General features: G+C 39.8%; 1 protein-coding gene across 2 annotated transcripts in view; it reads right to left on the minus strand.

Annotated features, from left to right (window-relative positions):
• LOC148868086 (pectin acetylesterase 5-like) overlaps positions 1-20,389 on the minus strand; it is a 34,128-nt gene that overhangs the window by 6,613 nt on the left and 7,126 nt on the right. The window contains exons 4-7 of one of the 2 annotated variants that reach the window (XM_088971950.1): positions 19,822-19,901; positions 19,587-19,676; positions 18,907-19,031; positions 2,135-2,195 (exon numbers count right to left, since the gene is read on the minus strand). In XM_088971950.1, the coding sequence (XP_088828076.1) occupies positions 2,135-2,195; positions 18,907-19,031; positions 19,587-19,676; positions 19,822-19,901 (356 nt within the window). Of the gene's footprint in view, positions 1-2,134; positions 2,216-18,906; positions 19,032-19,586; positions 19,677-19,821; positions 19,902-20,389 lie in introns of both variants that reach the window. The other variant, XM_088971951.1, reaches the window with a different exon arrangement.

Here is a 20,389-nt window from a genome sequence, read left to right on the forward strand (position 1 = left end):
CTTTACCTTACAGATTCAAGAGAGAGAGAGAGAGAGAATACTGCATATGTACATTCTTGGCCTGATACTCGTACTGTTTTAGGATGTTCCTCACAATGTTTATTTTGAGCTGGGTGCTTTGTTCATATAGGTTAGTTTGAGGCATCTGTGGTCCCCTATTTGAGGGAGTGATAGACGAGATAGTTTTTGTATCCCTTTCTCAAAAAAAAAAAAAAGGTGCTCACTGCACAAGTACTCACCAAACAGTAAGGATTAATGGTTTCCATTAACTGCTACCATTAAGATGCTATTCCTTTTTTGGCCCTAGAGACTGTTGTTGGGAAGGTTGAAAGCACTCTTGCACAATGGGCCATCATCCACAAGCAGTTTGCAGGAATTAGAATGGAGCACTTTCGAGTAGGGGATGCAAGCAGGTTGGTTTTAAAGAACATTAAACTCACAATGCAACCATGCTTGGATTAAGGCTTTAGGCAGCCCCACCCCAACCTGAACCTTTCATGTAGTCTAGACATTTAGGGAAGCTCCTAAACAACTCAGGAACCTTGCACATGGTAAACAAGTTTGGAATCCAAAGGACATCCCATGTTCCTCTCTCCTCCCTTTATTCATGGACCAAGCTTTGGGCCAAGAGATCTTGCAAAATGTTCACTATAAGCCCTTTTATGGGCAAATTTAATATTAAAAATTTTTAAAGCTCTCCATTGCTAACTTTAGTTGGGAAAACCACCAGTACAAGGTGGAGAGTAGGAATAGATGAGTAAACATGTAGCCAACCAGAGTAGGTCATCATCATCATCATCTAAGCCCTGTCCAAATTATATGGGGTAGGCTACATGAATGCTGCTCAGCCATTCTATTCTGTTGAGCTCCATATACATTGTTAAATTATGGGCCCTTAAATCACTTCCCAATACTTCAACCCATGTCCTTTTTGGTCTGTCCCTTGCTCTTCTGACCCCTTCAACTTGTAACAGATCACTTATTACTGGTGCTGTAAATGGGCTTCTTGCACATGCCCAAACCATCTTAGTCTACATTCCCTCATTTTGCCACCTATTGACTATATTCTTTCTAGTTTTCCCATTCATCCTCTCAACATTCACATTGCCATAGTTAATCTAGAGGGTCCCCTACTTATACAGTTTGAACTAGTCATACCATTCACATGTGGCAGGAATAGGGTAGGTCAAGCTCTCTACATACTTAATAATATTTTTTTCCTACCTAGAAAGGGAAAGGATTTGCAAGTCAATTCAAAATGAGAAGAGGTACAAGCTAGGGCTGTCAATGGGTCAGTAGACGCAACAAACATAAACCAAACTAATCCTAATTATATAGGGTCTGGATCTGCATTATGCATCCTCATTATAGATTTATAAGGTAAGGATCGGTCTTGGTTGCTCCAAACCAGCTATATATATAATTGCATATATAATTATGCATATGTATATTGGCATATTACAAAGATACCCCAAGTCTAATACCTATTGTTTATTTTTCACCATAAAATACCTATTTCTCAAATTTACTTATCCAGTTGAGACCAGGCCTACTTGGATCCAGACCTGACCCCATTGACTGACAATACTGGTACAAATAATCCAGGAATCTCACAAAAGGAAGCACTATTGGGACACAAAGTACACATTGCCCAAGTTCCGGGCCTAAACGCCCTAAAACTTTGCCAAGATAAGCTTTCCATTCAAGCATTTGTTTAGAGAGAATAAAACTTCCTGATGTGGGACACAAACACTATTATTCTTATTCAAAGATTTTGGTAGCCTCAACCTAGACATAAACTATCTCAGATTATGTCACTGTACTTGTGGCCAATTATAGGAGTCAAAAGTTAACTGTTCTGCTTGATTTAGTTAGAATGTCAATTTGATTATCCATCCAATAAGTTCAAGATTATTGACTTAGACATGAATTGAGCAAGTAAATCAGAATTATCTAATTTTGAGTTGTTTGTATCCTGCATTGGATTTCATTACTGATGGAAATATTGTGCTAAATTTTCTTTGTCAGAAACAGCAGTATATTGATGCACATACATTTTTGTCATTTCAAAAATTACTCAACATGGATGCATAGAAATGTACATAAATGAGCATTTGAAAATTGAAAGCATGACCTGGAGGCGGACAACATCACGGTAGAAAGACTGCATAGCATGATTCCCGGAGACATCTTTCCTGCAGTTGAGGAAATGTATCCAACACAGATATAAAGAATCAGATAACATGATTAAGCATGATAAAAGTGAAAGAAAAGTTACTTATTCTGTCATAAACTATGATATTTTTAAGGTTGATACTCTGGTCAGACCTGTCCAAATTACATCAATATGCACTGATTTCAATAAAATTCCTTTAATAAATGATATATTCAAATAGTATTCTAAGGAGAGGGACTAGGGAAGTTGAAATGGTAACTGTTGATGGAATTCAAAATTATTTCTCTTCTGAGCAATGTTTTCTTCGACCAGTCTTGTCTGGATAACAGGATCTGGACAGCCTCTCCTTCTGGCTCTCTCTTCTGCTTCTTTTTTCACTGCCTTCCTCAGCTCCCCTAGTCAGGCTTTGTCCTTTCCAGATAAAGAAGTATGGTATAATCCAATGCCTCAAAAGATCAGAGCCTTTTGCTAGAAAGCAGTTCTTAACAGGGTTAATACTTGTGAAGTGGTTCAAAAAAGGACAAATTGGTGCCTTTCTCTTCATACCTGTATCCTTTGCAATAACTAGTAGTACACTTACTAATCTCCTGTTCATTTGTTTCATGTATTTGGTATTGGTTTTCCTCTCTATTTGGTTGCACGTGCCTGCTTCCTCTTTCTGTGATAGCTTTGTTGATGCTAGCTTCTTTAGACAACCAAAGGGAAGAGGAAGGTTTATGTGGAAAACCACTAGAGCAGAAATCTTGCAGACAGTTTGAGAAGAAAGGAAAAAATCGCGCATTTCAAGGTTCAACAAAATCCAAGGAGAAGCTAATAGAAAGCATCACTTTCAAAGTAGCACATTAGGTAAAAACAAATGTTCGAGGAATTTTCAGTGCAAGATATAATCAGGGAATGGAATGCAGTAGCTAATTCATCATCTATCAAGGCTGTGGTTCAGGAGACTTGGGTCCCTTAGCAATTCAAAGCTTTGATAGGTCTTTTGGCAACCCAGTACCATGGCTCTCTATTTTGGTCCAATAGGGGTGAGAGACTCACTGAGAGCAAGAACTATGGCTCTCCTCCATGGACTGAAATTGGCTACACAGTTGGGGTTTCAGCAAATAGAAGTGGAAGGTGATTCTAAGCTAGTGATAGGGTTGATGCAAACAAGGAATTTGGGGGTGTGGACCCACAGGCAAGTCATGAGGGAGATAATTTATTTACCAAGGGAGATTGGAGTCAGCTTCAAGCAGAGTAGAAGATCAGCCAATGGGATGCACGACAGTTTAGCTAAACAAGGGACAAATAGGGGAGAGTTCTTTTAGGCTGCTTTGTAATTGATTTCAGCACTCTTTGCCTTGGGAGTATTAACTGTTGTAACTGTAGGAAAGTAAGTATATATTTGAGGACAAAGAAGTAAATTCCCACTAATATCAATATGCATAATAAGATCCAAAGGGGATGATGAAACAAAGGCCTTACAGCGCAACAAAGGATCGCAGACGAAATGGAATTAATTCAGTCTCACAAAGACAAAACACCCTAACATTGCAAGTTGCCCCCTGAAGCTGTATTAATTTAAGTCTCGCAAAGGCCTTGCTTGCCTTGTGTTAGTGTCAACTGTATAGGGGTAGTTTAGTCTTTCTATTTATGTTTAAGCTGATGTGAAATGTTTATGTTAAGTGATGTGTCCCATACTTAAGTAGGGACATAATAGTCTTTTGCTTTATTTAATAGAAACATATAAATATAACCTGGCCAACTAGAGAGAGTGACTTTTCTCTCTTGTTTGAACCAGTTTTCTCTTCCTTTCTTCTCTCTTCTATCTCCTCTAATCTTCCTCTAATACTATTTCTAACAGAATTCTAGTGCAGGTCTGAACTTTATCATGGTATCAGAGCCACTGTGACAAAATCAGATCTGCCCAAAATTCTGTTCTATCGCTGTCCAGCCTAGGGTTTTACAGTTTTCTTCATCATCCATTGGAGATAGGGAAAAGCGCTGAAAAGGAGTGATCGCCCTTTCCCTTTGGAGGTTTTCATGCCTCTTGTCAGTGATTTAGTGGGTGTTTGTGGTAGTTTGTAGGAAGCCCTCTAATCGATGGTACACAGGGGCTGTTTCAGGTGGTACAGTGGACAGTCGAGTGTCAGGTTGGTTTTTGGTGATCAAATAGGTGAGCTATATGTGTGTTTCAGTGTGAATCGAGTGGTTGGTGAGTTGCTAGTGCTATGGTGTGTATTCAGGTAGTTGTGTGGTAGTTTTGTGGTGCTGAAAGTGAAGAAATCAGTGACAGGTATTGCTGAAAATTGTGACTGTAGGTGGTTTCACTAGTTGCAGTGTGGTGAAAAGTGATTTAGAAGTTTGATATATGAAAAAAAAGGAATTCAAATATGGGAGACAGTAGTAAACACAAATCTAGTGTTATAGTTCCCACCGACTATCTGAATGTTCAGATGACTTCTATCAAGTTGAATGAGGAGAATTATGTGCCTTGGCCAAAATCTGTAGAGGTCTTTCTTAGAGTTAAGAAGAAAGTGAAGCATGTAAAAGAAGAAAAACCTCCTGCTGACTCTTAGGAGTATAGTGATTGGGAACAAGAAGATGCATAGATTATGACCTAGTTATGGAATAGTATGGAACCCAAGATCAGTGTGAATTTTATGTTCCTAGATACAGCCAAGGAGATTTGTGACCATGCCAAGAAATTGTACTTGGGACAAGACAATACTACTAGAGTGTATCAGCCTTATCAGGAGTACTTTAATCTGCAACAAGGTAATCTAAGTCTTGAGTACTATGCTACATGAGGAACCTTCATAATGAGTTGAATGTGTACCATCCCCTCACTTCTGATGTTAAGATTCAGCAACAACAAAGAGAACAACTAGATGTGACCAGATTTTTAATAGGGCTGAATTCTGATTATGAACCAGTGAGAGCACAGATACTAGGAAGGTGTTTGCCCGTCTTCGGAGGATTAATGTTAGGCCCATAGCGAATTCTAGTATCTCTGGCATGTTTGCCTTTGTAGTGACGAGAGGAGGAGGCCGTGGTGTTAGAGGTGGAACTCGGGGAGTTCAGCCCAGTCGCAGTGGTAGCAGTGGATCCATGTATGGCTGTAGTGGTGGTGGTGGACCCATGTGTAGTCGTGGTGGTGAACGTGTTGGAGGTCAAGATTCATGGGGAGCTCGTGGCAGAGGACGTAGTAATGGTCTGAGGAGGTGTACACATTGTGGCATGGAAAGGCACACCATTAACTTTTGTTATGATTTGCACGACCCACCTTCAACTTGGGAAAATCATGCACTTGCCAGTGATGGTAGTTCAAGACAGGATATCCAACAAGCTGATCAGATGCCCTCTACATCTACAGATGTCTCCGGGAAGGAGATGATGAGTGTCCCATGTGATGAGTATGAGTGGTTTATCCAAGCCACTTCTCAATAGAATACAACTACTCTCGCACATTAAGGTATGGCTTGTCTAGCATCCAAACCCACTTCCTGGATTACCGACTCTAGAGCTTCTGATCATATGACTGTGACTCCAAGCATGTTTTCCTCCCTTTCACATTGCTCCACATCACATTTTGTTACCCTTGCTAATGGTTCCACATCCTCCATTTGTGGTGTTGGTAATGTTGATATAGACCCTTTATCCTTGTACTTAGTTTTGTATGTTCCCAAATTCTCTTTTAATCTTATGTTTGTTAGTAAGCTAACCAAGTCCCTTAGTTGCTCTATCACCTTTTACCCCTCTTTTTGTGTTTTTCAAGATCTCAAGACGGGGATGAAAATTGGTGGAGGGCCTAAAGCTGGTGGACTATATTATCTTGATGGTGGTGATGGTTTGTCAATAACTCATCAGACATCTCTTTCTCCTCTTCAATGGCACTATAGACTTGGTCGTCCATCGCTTAAAGCATTGAAGTCACTTATTCCATCGTTGAGTCGTATTTCTATTTTGGATTGTGAGTCATGTCAGTTGGGGAAACATCATCGTGTTCTCTTTAGTCCTAGGGTTGATAATCGTATGTCGAGTCTTTATTCTTTAGTTCATTCAAATATTTGGGGTTCAAATAAAATAGTCATACAATGGTTACAAATACTTTGTTATTTTTGTTGATGATTATTCAAGGATAATGTGGCTTTACTTAATGAAAGAAATGAGTGCATTGTTTTCCATTTTCCAAAAATTTTATGCCGAAATATGCAACCAAATTTGGTGTACACATTAAGATTTTTCGTTCTAATAATGGCTACAAATACTTTTATACATCGTTTCAAGAGTATTTGGAATAACATGGCATTATCCATCAAACTTCATGTACCTATACACCTCAGTAAAATGGGGTGGATGAGAGAAAGAACCACCATCTTTTGGTAATTGCTCAGTCCCTTTTGCATCATATGAATGAACCCAAACGTTTTTGGAGTGATGTTGTGCTTACATCTTGTTTCCTCATTAACCGGATGCCTTCGCCCATCCTTGAAGGTCATTCTCCTCTCACCACCTTGTTTCCTACCTTTTCCCCTTACTCCCAAGGTTTTTGGGTGTGTATGTTTTGTTCAGACCCGGACTAGACAAATTAAAGGCATGATCCACCAAGTGTATCTTCCTTGGCTATTCTTGGACCTAGAAAGGGTATAAGTGTTATAACCCCAATTCTCGGCATTCCTTTATGTGCCTTGATGTTACTTTCTTTGAATCTATTCTGCTTTTTTCTGGGTCAGATGATGTCTCTTCTTCTTCCTCACCTCCTACTCCTCTTCTAGATCCTATTGAGGACCCCATCCCACTTGTTCCGGTTATGACTAAGTCTTCGCCTCCAGTACAACTTCCTATTGAATGGCCACCCATCCGCCAAGTGTATACGCATCGACAACATGTACCAGCTCCTCCTCTAGCTTCTTCACCGTCAACAGATCCAATAGTTGTCCCCCCACCAGCTCCACCTCCTATTTCTGACCTTGATCTTCCTATTGCCTTGCGAAAAGGTAAACACAATTGTACACTTCATCACATTTCCAATTATGTTTCTGTACCTCACCTTTCTGCTTCCCATCATCAGCTTGTCTCTCTCTTGCCTTCTATTTCAGTTCCTACGGATGTCCAGGAAGCCCTTGCCTCTCCAAGGTGGCACCATGCAATGGAAGAAGAACTCCCAGCTTTGGCTCATAATCACACGTGGGATCTCACCACGCTCCCTCCTGGTAAGCATGGTGTGGGTTGTAAGTGGGTATACACTATTAAGTATTTACCTGATGGTAGTGTAGAGCGTAGGAATGGCAATGGGGTGGGTTTGGGGCGGGGCACCCCCTCCCGATCCTCACCCCGAAGTCAAGATACTTTTCCATCCCCACCCCGTCCGGATGGCAGGGCGGGTTCAGGGCGGGGCATCCACTCCCCATCAGGGACGGGTAATCCCCAAGTTTTCCCCACTCCAAAGGCAACTTCTTAAAAATTATTTATTTTGTGGACAATTTACACATATAGTATAGGAACTTGGGGGTATTTTAGGAATTGAATTATAATACTTTGGGGATACTTCAAAAATGGAATTATGGGATTCTAGGATTTTAAAAATTTAGGAAAAACTTAGAGATATTCTAAATATCAATATTAAGAATAGAGATACTTTACTAATTTTACCTTCGGGTTCGGGGAATTATATACAAAACCCATCCCCGGTTCGGGGAAAATACTTTTTCCCTGTCCCCGTTTAGGCCCATTCGGGGTGGGGTGGGTGGGGCCCCAGTTTTATGGGAGAAATTTCCATCCCTAGTAAAGCGATTGAAAGCTCAACTGGTTGCCAAAGGCTATTCCCAAACATATGGTATTGACTACATGGAGGCCTTCTCTCCTATTGCTAAAATTGGTTCTATTTGTGTTTTGATATCTCTAACTACTATGTATGATTGGCCTTTGTTTCAACTTGACATCAAGAATGCCTTTTTACATGGTAATCTCCTTGAGGATATGGAGCAACCATCGGGTTGATATAATAGGCCTCTGTTTCAACAGTCACCCCATGCATGGTTTGGTAGATTCAGTGAAGTGATAAAAAAGTTTGGTATGAAACAGTGTCAAGTTGATCACTCAGTATTCAGCCATGATTTGCATGTTGGGAAGATCTTACTGGTGGTATACATAGATGATATTGTCATTATCGGCAATGATAGATTGGGGATTGATAGGCTGAAGACCTTTTTGCAAGAGCACGTTCAAACAAAGGACCTTGATAAATTAAAATATTTATTGGGAATAAAAGTAGCAAGGTCTAAGCACGGTATTAATTTGTGCCAGAGGAAGTATTTTCTTGATTTGTTGAAGGAGACAGGATTGTTAGGTGCCAAACTAGATGAAACGCCTATGCAACCAAATACCAAGTTGAGCAGTGATATGGGTGAGGAGTTTGAAGATCCTAGAAGGTACAAGCAGGTGGATAAGCTAAACTACCTAACCATTACCGGGCAGATATTTCATTTGCAATTAGTGTGGTGAGTCAATTTATGCAGAAACCTCGGGTTCCACATTGGGATGCAGTTCTAAGGATTGTAAGGTATTTAAGGGAGCTCCTAGTCGTAGCTTGATATACAAGAGTGGAGGAAATCTTGAAATAAAGGGATACACCGATGCTGATTAGGCTAGTTCTGTATTTGGTAGAAGGTCCACTATAGGTTATTGTACTTTTCTTGGGGGTAATTTGGTGACATGAAAAAGTAAAAAATAGACAGTTGTGGTAAGAAGCAGTGCAGAAGCTAAATACAGAGCCATGACACATACCACTTGTGAACTAGTGTGGTTGAAAAATCTTCTACAGGAGATGGGATATTCGATTGACACTCCAGTGAAACTTTATTGTGACAACCAAGCTACAGTCCACATCTCTTCTAATCTAGTGTTTCATGAGAGAACAAAGCATATAGAAGTTGATTGTCGCTTTGTGAGAGAGAAAGTTCTTAGTGGAGTGATAGATACTGCATATGTTAACATAGGAAGTCAATGGGCAGACTTGTTCACCAAAGGGTTGAGTCGGGGAAGAATGGACTACATATGTAACAAACTGGGACTATATGATATATACTCACCAGTTTGAGGGGGAGTGTTAGTGTCTACTATATAGGGGTAGTTTAGTCTTTCTATTTATGTTTAAGCTGATGTGTAATGTTTATGTTAAGTGGTGTGTCCCATACTTAAGTAGGGACATAATATTCTTTTGTTTTATTTAATAGAAACATATAAATATAACCTGGCCAACTAGAGAGAGTGACTTTTCTCTCTTGTTCGAACCAGTTTTCTCTTCCTTTCTTCTCTCTTCTATCTCCTCTAATCTTCCTCTAATACTATTTCTAACAGAATTCTAGTGCAGGTCTGAACTTTATCACCTCGCAAGGTCGCAATAATTTTGCCTCGCAAGAATAAACTATTTTTCCTCGTAAAGCCATGCCTATTTCACCAACTTCGTGAGGCATTCAGAAGCGAGTACACACATGTAGCTTGCGAGGTAAGTTAGGCAAACAAAAGTGTATGATAAGAGATAGGCCCAAGGTGTCAAACGCGTAATTGGTGCCTCAAGGAAATCATGACTAGCTGTACCGAATGTCGTACCAACAAGTGTCGCCTCTTGGGGAGACTCAAGATCATGCTCTAAGCCTCCAACCATCTTGTGGTCCTGAAGGACACGTCTTGAGAAGAGAAATAAGTGGGACTTGTCCTCCGGTGCTACACTAGCCAAACAATATTTTGGAATTCTAGCTTCATGCATGTAGTCTTGTTCCCTCACGTCTATAAATGGAGAGACCATCCTTTGTGAAGGGGATTCCATTACAACTCCATTCAAGACTAAGTCTTGTCTCCCATTACATCTTCCTTCCCCGCTTCCAAGACTCTAAGTCCATCCTTATCCCTGTTGGCTTACAATAACGACAAAGTTACTATTTCCATTAAAAAACAGTATACTTCCAAAAAATAGATATTGAAAGTGTTCAGCCAAACAGAGAAGGGATGAGAGAGAAAGAAGAAGAAGAAGAAGAAGAAGAAGAAGAAGAAGAAGAAGAAGAAGAAGAAGAAGAAGAAGAAGGGGAGAAAGTGTCGAACTGGGTTATCTATTCATCTCACCCAATTGACCATATACTTTGCATTTGAAAACATAAGATACAAAAGACTGAAATGTCCCTGTATGTGAGGAGACATATAACCAACATAATACATAAATGGAAAAGACTAAAATACCCTTCTCTAACTGACTCTAACACTCCCCCTCAAGCTGGAGAATATATATCATATAATCCCAGCTTGTTACATATGTAGCTCACTCTCCCTGAACTCAATCATTTTGTGAACAGATCTGCCCATTGATAACCTGTTCTCACATGCTCTGCCTTTATCACACCATTGATGACCTTTTCCCTTACAAAGAGACAATCTACCTCTATGTGTTTAGTTCTCTCATGGAAAACTAGGTTAGATGATATGTGAATTGCAGCCTGATTGTCACAATATAGTTTCATGGGTTTGCTTACTGAGAACCCGATTTCCTGCAATAGATTCTTTAACCACACTAGTTCACATGCAGTGTGTGCCATGACCCTATTTTGCTTCTGCACTGCTTCTTGCTACCACTGTCTGCTTCTTGCTCTTCCAAGTCACAAGATTTCCTCCGAGAAAAGTGCAATAACCTGTGGTGGATCTTCTGTCTGATACAGATCCAGCCCAATCTGCGTCAATGTATCCAACTATTTCAACATTACCCCTTGGCTTATACAGTAACCCACGACCTGGAGCCCCTTTCAAATACCACACAATCCTAAGAACTACATCCCAGTGAGGTACCCGAGGACTCTGCATAAACTGACTTACCATACTGATAGCAAATGAGATATCAGGCCTAGTGATAGTTAGATAATTCAGTTTTCTCACTAGCCTTCTATACCTTCTAGGATTATCAAACAATTCACCTGTGTCACTTCCCAACTTCACACTTAGCTCCATGGGGGTTTCAGCTGGTTTAGCACCTACTAACCCTATTTCTTCCAACAGATCAAATACATATTTCCGCTGACAAAGGTTTATGCCCTACTTTGATCTAGCAACTTCTATACTCGGGAAATACTTCAACTTCCCAAGATCATTTGTCTGAAAGTGATCTTGTAGTAAGGTCTTCAATCTGTCAATCCCAACTTTATCACTACCAGTTATGACTATGTCATCCACATAAACAACTAACAAGATCTTCCCAACCATAGAGTCATAGCTAAATACTGAATGATCAACTTGACATTGTCTCATCCCAAACTCCTTCACCATTTCACTAAATTTTCCAAACCAAGCATGGGGAGACTATTTAAGCCCATAAATTGCCTTATTGAGCTTACACACCTTACCATCCTCTCCTTGAGCAACAAACCCCGATGGTTGCTCCATGTACACCTCCTCTAGAAGATCGCCATGAAGAAAGGCATTTTTTAATATCAAGCTGAAATAGAGGCCAATCATGCATGACAGCTAAGGAAATTAACACACGTATTGAGCCAATCTGTGCAACTGCAGAGAAGGTTTCAACATAGTCTACACCATAAAATTAGAATACCCTTTTGCAACTAAGCGGGCTTTCAGGCATTCTACTCTTCCATCCAGCAACATACACCCATTTACAACCAATAACATGCTTACCTGGGGGTAGAGTGGTGAGTTCCCATGTCTGATTGTGATGAAGAGCAAAGAGTTTCTCTTCCATGGCCTTCCGCCACCCTGGTGATGTAAGAGCCTCCTGAACATCCTTAGGAATGGATACAAAGGACAACAAAGTAATAAACTGGCAATGGGAAGCAGAAAGGTGAGATACAGAAACATAATTGGATATGGAGTGAAGTGTGCAACTACGTTTACCTTTCCGCAATGCAATAGGAAGGTTAAGATCAGAAGCCAAGTCAAATGTGGAAGAGGTCGGATCTGCCGCCGGAGTAGAAGGTGGTGGAGGTGCTGGTCTCTATCGATGAGTATACACTTAACAAATTGGTGGTTGTTCAAGACACTCCTATAATGGGACCGGGGGAGACCCAAGCACAAAAGGAACCACCGGAATGGAATCGTCAATCGGAAGAGGAAGATGAACCTCCGTAGGCAAAGGATATGTACCAGGACCAAACAAGTAAGGCACTGATTCAAAAAATGTAACATCAGGACAAACAAAGGATTTCTGGGTAATAGGATTGTAGCATTTATACCCTTTCTGGGTCCTAGAGTAGCCAAGGAAGATACATTTAATGGAACGAGCATCCAACTTGTCTAAACCAAGACCAAGATTCTAAACAAAGCACACACACCCAAAGATTCTAGGTGTCAAGGGAAATGGAGACAAAGTAGGAAACGAGATAGTGAACGGAGAACGACCATCAAGAACGAACGTGGGCATGCGATTAATGAGAAAACAAGCAGTAAGGACTGCATCACTCCAGAGTCGCTTAGGAACATTCATATGATGAAGAAGAGGCCGAGCTGTTTCAAGTAGATGTCTATTCTTTCTCTCAGCTACCCCATTTTGCTGAGGAGTGTGGGCAAAAGAGGTCTAATGAATTATACCATGTTGTTCTAGGTATTCCTGAAAGGAAGAAAGAAAATACTCTCTACCATTGTCAGAGCAAAAAATTTTAAGTGAAACACCAAATTGTGTATGCACTTCAGCATGAAATTTTTGGAAATGGAAAATAATTCACTTCTTTCTTTCATTAAATAAAACCATGTCATTCTGGAACAGTCATCAACAAAAATTACAAAATATTTGTAACCATTGTACAATTCAATTCTAATTGGACCCCAAACATCCGAATGAACTAATTCAAAAGGATTCAACATACAACTATCAACTCTAGGACTGAAGGAAACCCGGTGGTGTTTCCCATACTGACACGACTCACACTGCAAAGATGACACACTACTCAATGATGGAACAAGAAGCTTGAGAGCTTTAAGAGATGGATGGCCGAGTCTACAATGCCACTGAAGAGGAATCAAGGAGGTTTGAAGCGCAACTATAGAGCCTCCACCGTCAAGATAGTACAATCCGCCAGCTCCATGCCCTTCACCAATCTTCTTCCCCATCATTAGATCCTAAAAAAACACAAGACGAAGGGTAAAATGCGATAGAACAATTGAGAGATTTGGTTAGTTTGCTAACAAACATAAGATTAAAAGGAAACTTGGGAACATATAAGATAAAAGACAAAGGTAGAGATGCAATGGTAACATTACCAACACCGTAGATGGGGGAAGTAGATCCATTAGCAAGGATAACATTATTTGATGTAGAGGTTGGAGAAAGGGAGGAAAACACACCTGGAGTCCCAGTCATGTGATCAGAGGCTCCAAAGTCAATTATCCAGGGTGAGAGTTTGGATGCTAGGCAAGCTATACCTAAATGAGCAAAGGTGGCAGTATTCTGATGTGCAGTGGCCTAAAGAAATCTCTCATACTCCTCTTTGGGAATACTCATCATCTCCCTCCCAGAAGTAGTTGTGACCGTAGAAGATACTGGATCAACTGGTTGAGTATCACTGACTTCACTACCACCAACAGCTACATGATTAGCCCATGTGGATGGTGGGCCATGGAAATCATAACAAAAATTAACTATGTCCTTCTCTTCCACAGTGTGTGCACTTCCTTGTTGTGCTCCCCCTTCCTCTGCCATGGCCTCCCCCTGAATCACGACCTCCTCTATTGGTACAACCGCCCATAGGATTACTATACCCCCCCCCTAACTGTATCTCTGCCCATAAGAACCACCTCAAGTACTAACCAGTGCTGATCTTTGTTACTCTCTGAGGGGCTAAGAGATATCCTACGGAGTCGGGCAAACACTTCTTCGAGAGTCGCAAGAGCAGATCCTCTCAATATTTGTGCCCTGACCGGTTCATACTTTGCTTTCATTCCCACCAAGAACCACGTAACATCAAGTTGTTCCCTTTGTTGTTGCTGAATTTTAACGTCCGAGGTTAAGGGATGATAGGCATTAAGTTCATTCCGAATATTTTTCATGCTGGCATAATATTCTTAAGAGTTTGATTTCCCTACTACAAACTGAAATATTCTTGATAAATCTGATAAACCCCTGTAGTGTTGTCTTGTCCCGAATAGAGTTTCTTTGCATATTCCCATATATCCGTCATTGTATCTAAAATCATGAAGTTAACACTGATTTTTTATTCCATACTGTTCCACAACCATGTCATGATCTGAGCATCCTCTTGCTCCCAATCACTAAAACCTGGGGATTCAGCACTCGGTTTATCCTCCTATACATGTTTTCACTTTCCTCTTGGCCTTCAGAAACACTTCCACCAACTTGGCCCATAGAACATAATTTTCGCCGTTGAGTTTGATGGATGTCATTTGTACACTAAAAAATCAGGGGATATCATCACACTCAATTTCTGGTCACCACTTGAATCACCCACCGACGCCATATCACTCTACAATGCTGGTCACAAAAAAAAAATCAGCTACTGCACTACTGTCCTTCTACTTCCACACCAACACACTTAAAGTCACCACGAGCTTGCCCTAGCATGCATTCAGCCACTTTGAACACCACTGATCTACACATCGGCAGATTTAAAAACACCCAGAATCCCTCTTGAAACTGCTCATTAGAGGGTCAAACCACAACCACTACACCCACTTGACCACCACAGCTGTCACATATAGTGACAGCAGTCCACACACAGACAAAACCTTAGATTTCTTGTTCACTCGAACTACTATAGTTGCCTACTGTCACCAGCACAAAAAATCTGGGTTACTTCACAGTCCTCTAACCCAAATTTCTCACACCATTAAAAAAATTGCTGCAGAAACCTTAGGTATTGCTGCAGAAATAGAAACCCTACTGTCACGAACCTCTAGATGTTGCCGCAAAGACCTGGGTTTCTTCTTCTCTAACCCAGATTTCTCACGCCCAGAAAAAAACAAGAAAATAAAGAAGAAGGAGAAGAAAGAAGGTTGCAGCCATCTTCTAATACTGGCGCTCTGATACCATGAAAGTGTTCATCCGAACAGAGAAGAGAAGAGAGAGAAAGAAGAAAGAAGAAGAAGAAGAAGAAGAAAAAGGGGAGAAAGTGCCGAACTGGGTTATCTATTCATCTCACCCAGTCGACCATATACTTTGCATTTGAAAACATAAGATACAAAAAGACTGAAATGCCCCTACATTTGAGGAGACATACAGCCAACATAATACATAAATGGAAAAGACTGAAATACCCTTCTCTAACTGACTCTAACAGATATTATCAATTATAGTGAATCAAACTTTTGTGCTAAATTATGTGCAAATAGAAGTTTTCAGTAAGTTCTCTTAGCACAGTTGAATGACAGGAGGAAACTGGTGTGCTGAGAATTTGTCAAATAGGAATATTTCATAATTTACCAAGTCATACTTATTTAGATATCTTGATAAGTAGGGGTGCAAGTCGGACGGGTTGGGCCAGGTTTATGGTCAACCCGGGCCCGACCCGCATTGTAATTTGATGCACTCAGGTTGGGTTCAGGCCCAGGCCGAGCACAAGTTGGTCAATGAACCCACTCTAAAATTATATGTGTGTGTGTGTGTGTATTTATGCAAATATGTATACATATATTTATGTATATATGTAAATATGTATGTAAATTTTACATATATATACATGTGTATGTATAATGTGTATAGTTGTGTCGGGCTCAGGCTGGGCCCATGCTACATAAGGGCTAGGCCCGGGCCCGGCCCGAAAAATAAAAAATCCCGACTTTTTGGGCCCGAGCCCAGCCTGAGGGCCAAAAATCCAATCCCATCCCGTATAAAATTTCGGGCTAGGCCAGTTCAGGCTCAGGTTGGTCCCCGCCCAAGTTGCACCCCTATTGATAAGTCTTCGGTTGCTTCAGTTAGTAGCTTATAAGAGATTTACCTTGATTTCCCTCAAACAAAGCTTACCCCAACCATAATTAGAGACAGCATTTTCTGTTCTTATAAATGAACAACAAACATTCATGAAAAGATAAGAAGCAGTCTAGATGTTCCCCAACTAAGTAGGCGTGCAAGTCAGGCTGGGTTAAATCAGTTTGAGGTCCACCCTAACCCAACCCAAGTTGTTGAACCCCCAATCCTAACCAGGTTGGGATTGGATTGGGTTCGGGTTGGGTTCAAATTGACTTTTTCATTTCTTTTTGCTAATATTTCTTAGACTTTGTATTGTGATGCAAAGTAGGAAGATTCCCCACAAAATACTTGGAACTTCCACTAAGGGTGAGGTGTATTTTGAAAGTTATTTGGGACACAATGCTGGAAAGATATGGCAAGAGATTGACCTCCTAGAAGTCTAAGGGGGAAAGATTACATTGTTGGGGAATGTATTGTTATCCCCCCCAGTTTATTTTCTTTATCTCTTACAACTACCAATGAGAGGTAAAAAACAACTAGAAAGGAAGATGAGGAATTTCCTGTGAATGGGATGGAACAATAGCTTCAAATTCCACTTGTTAAATTGGAAAAACATATACTTACCAAAGAAATAAAAGGAGACTAGGGTGAGAAGGATGAGACTGAATACAACTTTACTAGCAAAATGATTCTAGAGATTTAATCACAAAGTGGAAAGCATAGTGGAGAGAAATTGCTAAGAAATGTGGGGCGAGCAACAGGGAATGGGACCTAGGGTCTAATACATCTTCTTTTGGATGTGCATGTTGATTTCCTAAAATCAACCCAGCAGAGCCTTATCCTACTAACTGGAAGGGAAGGGAAGGGAAGGGAAGGGAAGGGAAGGAGGGAGACTAGGGTGAGAAGGATGAGACTGAATACAACTTTACTAGCAAAATGATTCTAGAGATTTAATCACAAAGTGGAAAGCATAGTGGAGAGAAATTGCTAAGAAATGTGGGGCGAGCAACAGGGAATGGGACCTAGGGTCTAATACATCTTCTTTTGGATGTGCATGTTGATTTCCTAAAATCAACCCAGCAGAGCCTTATCCTACTAACTGGAAGGGAAGGGAAGGGAAGGGAAGGGAAGGGAAGGAGGGAGTTTTCTTCATCAACGCATAAACTTGGTTTTCTGAATAAATTACTTTGCCTTTTTTTCTGAATAAATTACCTTATCTTTGTAAGATTACAAGTCAATAAATTAGCTGTAAATTAAGGTAAGGTAATTTACCTTACCTTTTTTCAAAAAAAAAAAAAAAAGAAAAAAGAAAAGGGGATCTGTTACACAAATCCTGTTAAGCCATTCTAGTCTTTCAAGGGATATATCCCTTGTAAGATTGCAAGTCCCTGAATCTTCTCTCACATACTGATTTCCTACATTTTTTTGCACGAATACACATCTCAATTTAAAATTCACAATGCTCCTTTTATTATTTTATTCTTTTCTTTTCGTTTGGGTGAAGTGTTCTTAGAATTTGTAGTATTTTTTTGTAGGAACTAGAATTTGTAGTATCCAACTCTGCCAGTTGGAACAATCAGGTCCATCCTTGTAAAATTGAAAAACACTAGAACAATCCCAAGCTGTTCCAGTCTCTCCCTGTAAAAGGACTAGGACATTAAAATATCTTTTGATTTTCTCAATTGTGTTGCAGCTTAACCCATGATATTAAAAAGTTCAATGAAAAACTGGTTGCTAATTTATAAACAAGGTTTTAAAAGAGTAAAAGCAGAGACGAGGGAGTTGGGTGCGAAGAGGTAAGGCGTAAGCCTTGAGGCAGTTTGAGGAGTAAGCCTGATGTGGACGCTTTATTGGGAAGACATATCACCCAGCAGTAAAGGGAGCAAGATTTGCTGATTCTCATCTTATCTAATTCTAGCTAGATACAGTTCTTATCTTATCAGTTCAGTCTTATCTTATCTTATCAGTTCAGTAGGATAGATTAAGGGAGTCTTATCTTATCTTATCAGTTCAGTCTTATCTTATCTTATCTTATCAGTTCAGTAGGATAGATTAAGGGAGTCTTATCTTATCTTATCAGTTCAGTAGGATAGATTAGTAGGGAGTCTTCTTAATTAGCAAGGAGTCTTCCTAAAAGTAGGATTCTTATCTCTTGTAATCTCCTATTTAAGGAGCTGATATTATTCAATAAAGGCATCGAAAATTTCAGTCAAGAAAGAGAGCAAAGGAGAGTTGGTGACCTCTTGAACAAATCACCTTTAGGGCAGCAAGATAGGTTCTTCAAGAAAAGGAAGGAACAAGGGAAAACAGGAGGTTTTCCCCATGGACCGACCCGTGACGAGATCCTACTCGCGGGCCCATAACAAAGCCTCAAATTATAAATATACATTCTTTTATTCGTATGTACATACATACATGTATGTATATAGATACACAATTTACTTCATTTCATAGACAACTTAAATACTTTCTATATATATATATATATATATATATATAGCCGGGGGGGAGGAATTTTATATTTATACTCATTTTTTTGTTCATTGTAATTAGATTTGGAAAAAGAAACCCTATTCCAAGGCAGTGAGGCATATATGCCTTCAAAATAGAGGCGCTGGCTACTAGTAGCAAGGCAAGGCGCCTGGCATTTTGGCTCCGACTTGCCTTGAGGCATGCACCTCAATGCCTCACCTCAGCACCTTTTAAACTATGCTTATAAATGTTTCTGGAAAATTTAAAAACTGGTGGCTCAAGACTCGTGCTATGGAAAAGATATTGGCAAAGGCTTGAAGTCGAAAGACAACTAGATGCATAAGGCAATTGTCAAGCTTACTCATTAAGGAAAAAGCCTGCATCTGCAAGACACTTGACTCTAGCATCCTTGGGCAAAATTTTACGAGAATCATCACAGTGTAGGAGAGTTGCTAACCCTCCAGCAGAGCATCCTGAAAGAAGAACCTGTGAAGTGATTGGGTATATTAGCAAGAAATTGTAATTTCTCTATTCTTATTTGCATAGGTGGCAAAGTTTTCATAATAAGCAGAAAACATTTTTGGTATGAAAAATTATTGAAGGTGGCATATCCATCAAAGGAAACATGCTATCAGTGAAGCAATTTCATTACCTATCTAAGGAACCTGCCAGCAGTAACCTCATCTCTACAAGTGATCAAGTTTTAATAGTGAATGAGAACAGCACAAAAATCTGCCTTTATTTTGCTTCCTAACTAAATTGCAGTATGGCTAGAGGAAACATTTTGGATTAGACAAAAAACTCAGTCACTTAAATAAATCAAGTAAACACAAGAATTCATTTTCAGAATAAAATGTTAAGGAAAAGATAAATAGTTGACTCTTACTTTCATTGCATCAAAGATTATGCATAGGCAATAGAGCACAAATTATTATCAAAATGTCTCAACATTGTATCACCCTACTAAATTGCACAGATTGATGCTCCAGTTTAAAATGAGACAAAACTGATTAAAGTATATAAGAATTTTAAGGAAAAGACCTGTCTAGCATTGGCCATTCCTACAGACAGGAGTTCATCCATAATTGCTTCCCAGATAATCTGACCCCTGAAAAAGAGTTCTGTTCCATTCTACACAACAAGAGTGTGATCAAAAGTAATTAGCTAAACGTACTAATCTAACCAGGTGCAGACTGCAAGGTAAAGTAGCACAATCTACACAGAAAATAATCATTTAAATATAGTAACAGATGGGGAATGTTTCATTTCAAGTTACCTTCAATTCACTTTCTGGGTTCCCAGAGAATGATGCACCATCACAGTACCGAATCTTTACCTTGTTCCAGTTGAAGAAATCTGAAGAAAGACCAAAATACTAAGAATTTTTTTGATCAAATATGAGTAGATAAATAGTGAGAACATCAAAAGCAAGCCCTACATATACAAGGTCATCTATGAATTATCTAAAATTAATGAATAAATTGTAGCATAAAAAATGGCACTATAGAAGTGAAGACAAATAAACCTTCTGCAATCATCCCTCAAGTCAAAACAAACAAAGAAAGCAAAAGAAGATAAATTGGAAAAAAAAAACAAATTAAGAGACACTTGAGGTAATCATTTCAAGTACAGAGGTACTAAGGGGCATAGTTCTCTCACTTCCCAACTTGTGTAAGGAGTTTCATCAGGTCTCCACAGACAATTTCTGTGAGATCATGATACAACTGTCTCCTGATGGCCCCTCTTACAGTCTTCCTCCTCTTCTCCCATCCCTGGAGAGCTTAAGTTTTGGTGTGATGGTATATATCTTGGCAGCTACAGGGCAGCTGAGATTGGTGGGGTAT

The sequence above is a fragment of the Nelumbo lutea genome, chromosome 2 (genome assembly GCF_056320005.1).
Source record: "Nelumbo lutea isolate HS-2025 chromosome 2, American lotus-T2T, whole genome shotgun sequence".
Classification (NCBI taxonomy): domain Eukaryota; kingdom Viridiplantae; phylum Streptophyta; class Magnoliopsida; order Proteales; family Nelumbonaceae; genus Nelumbo; species Nelumbo lutea.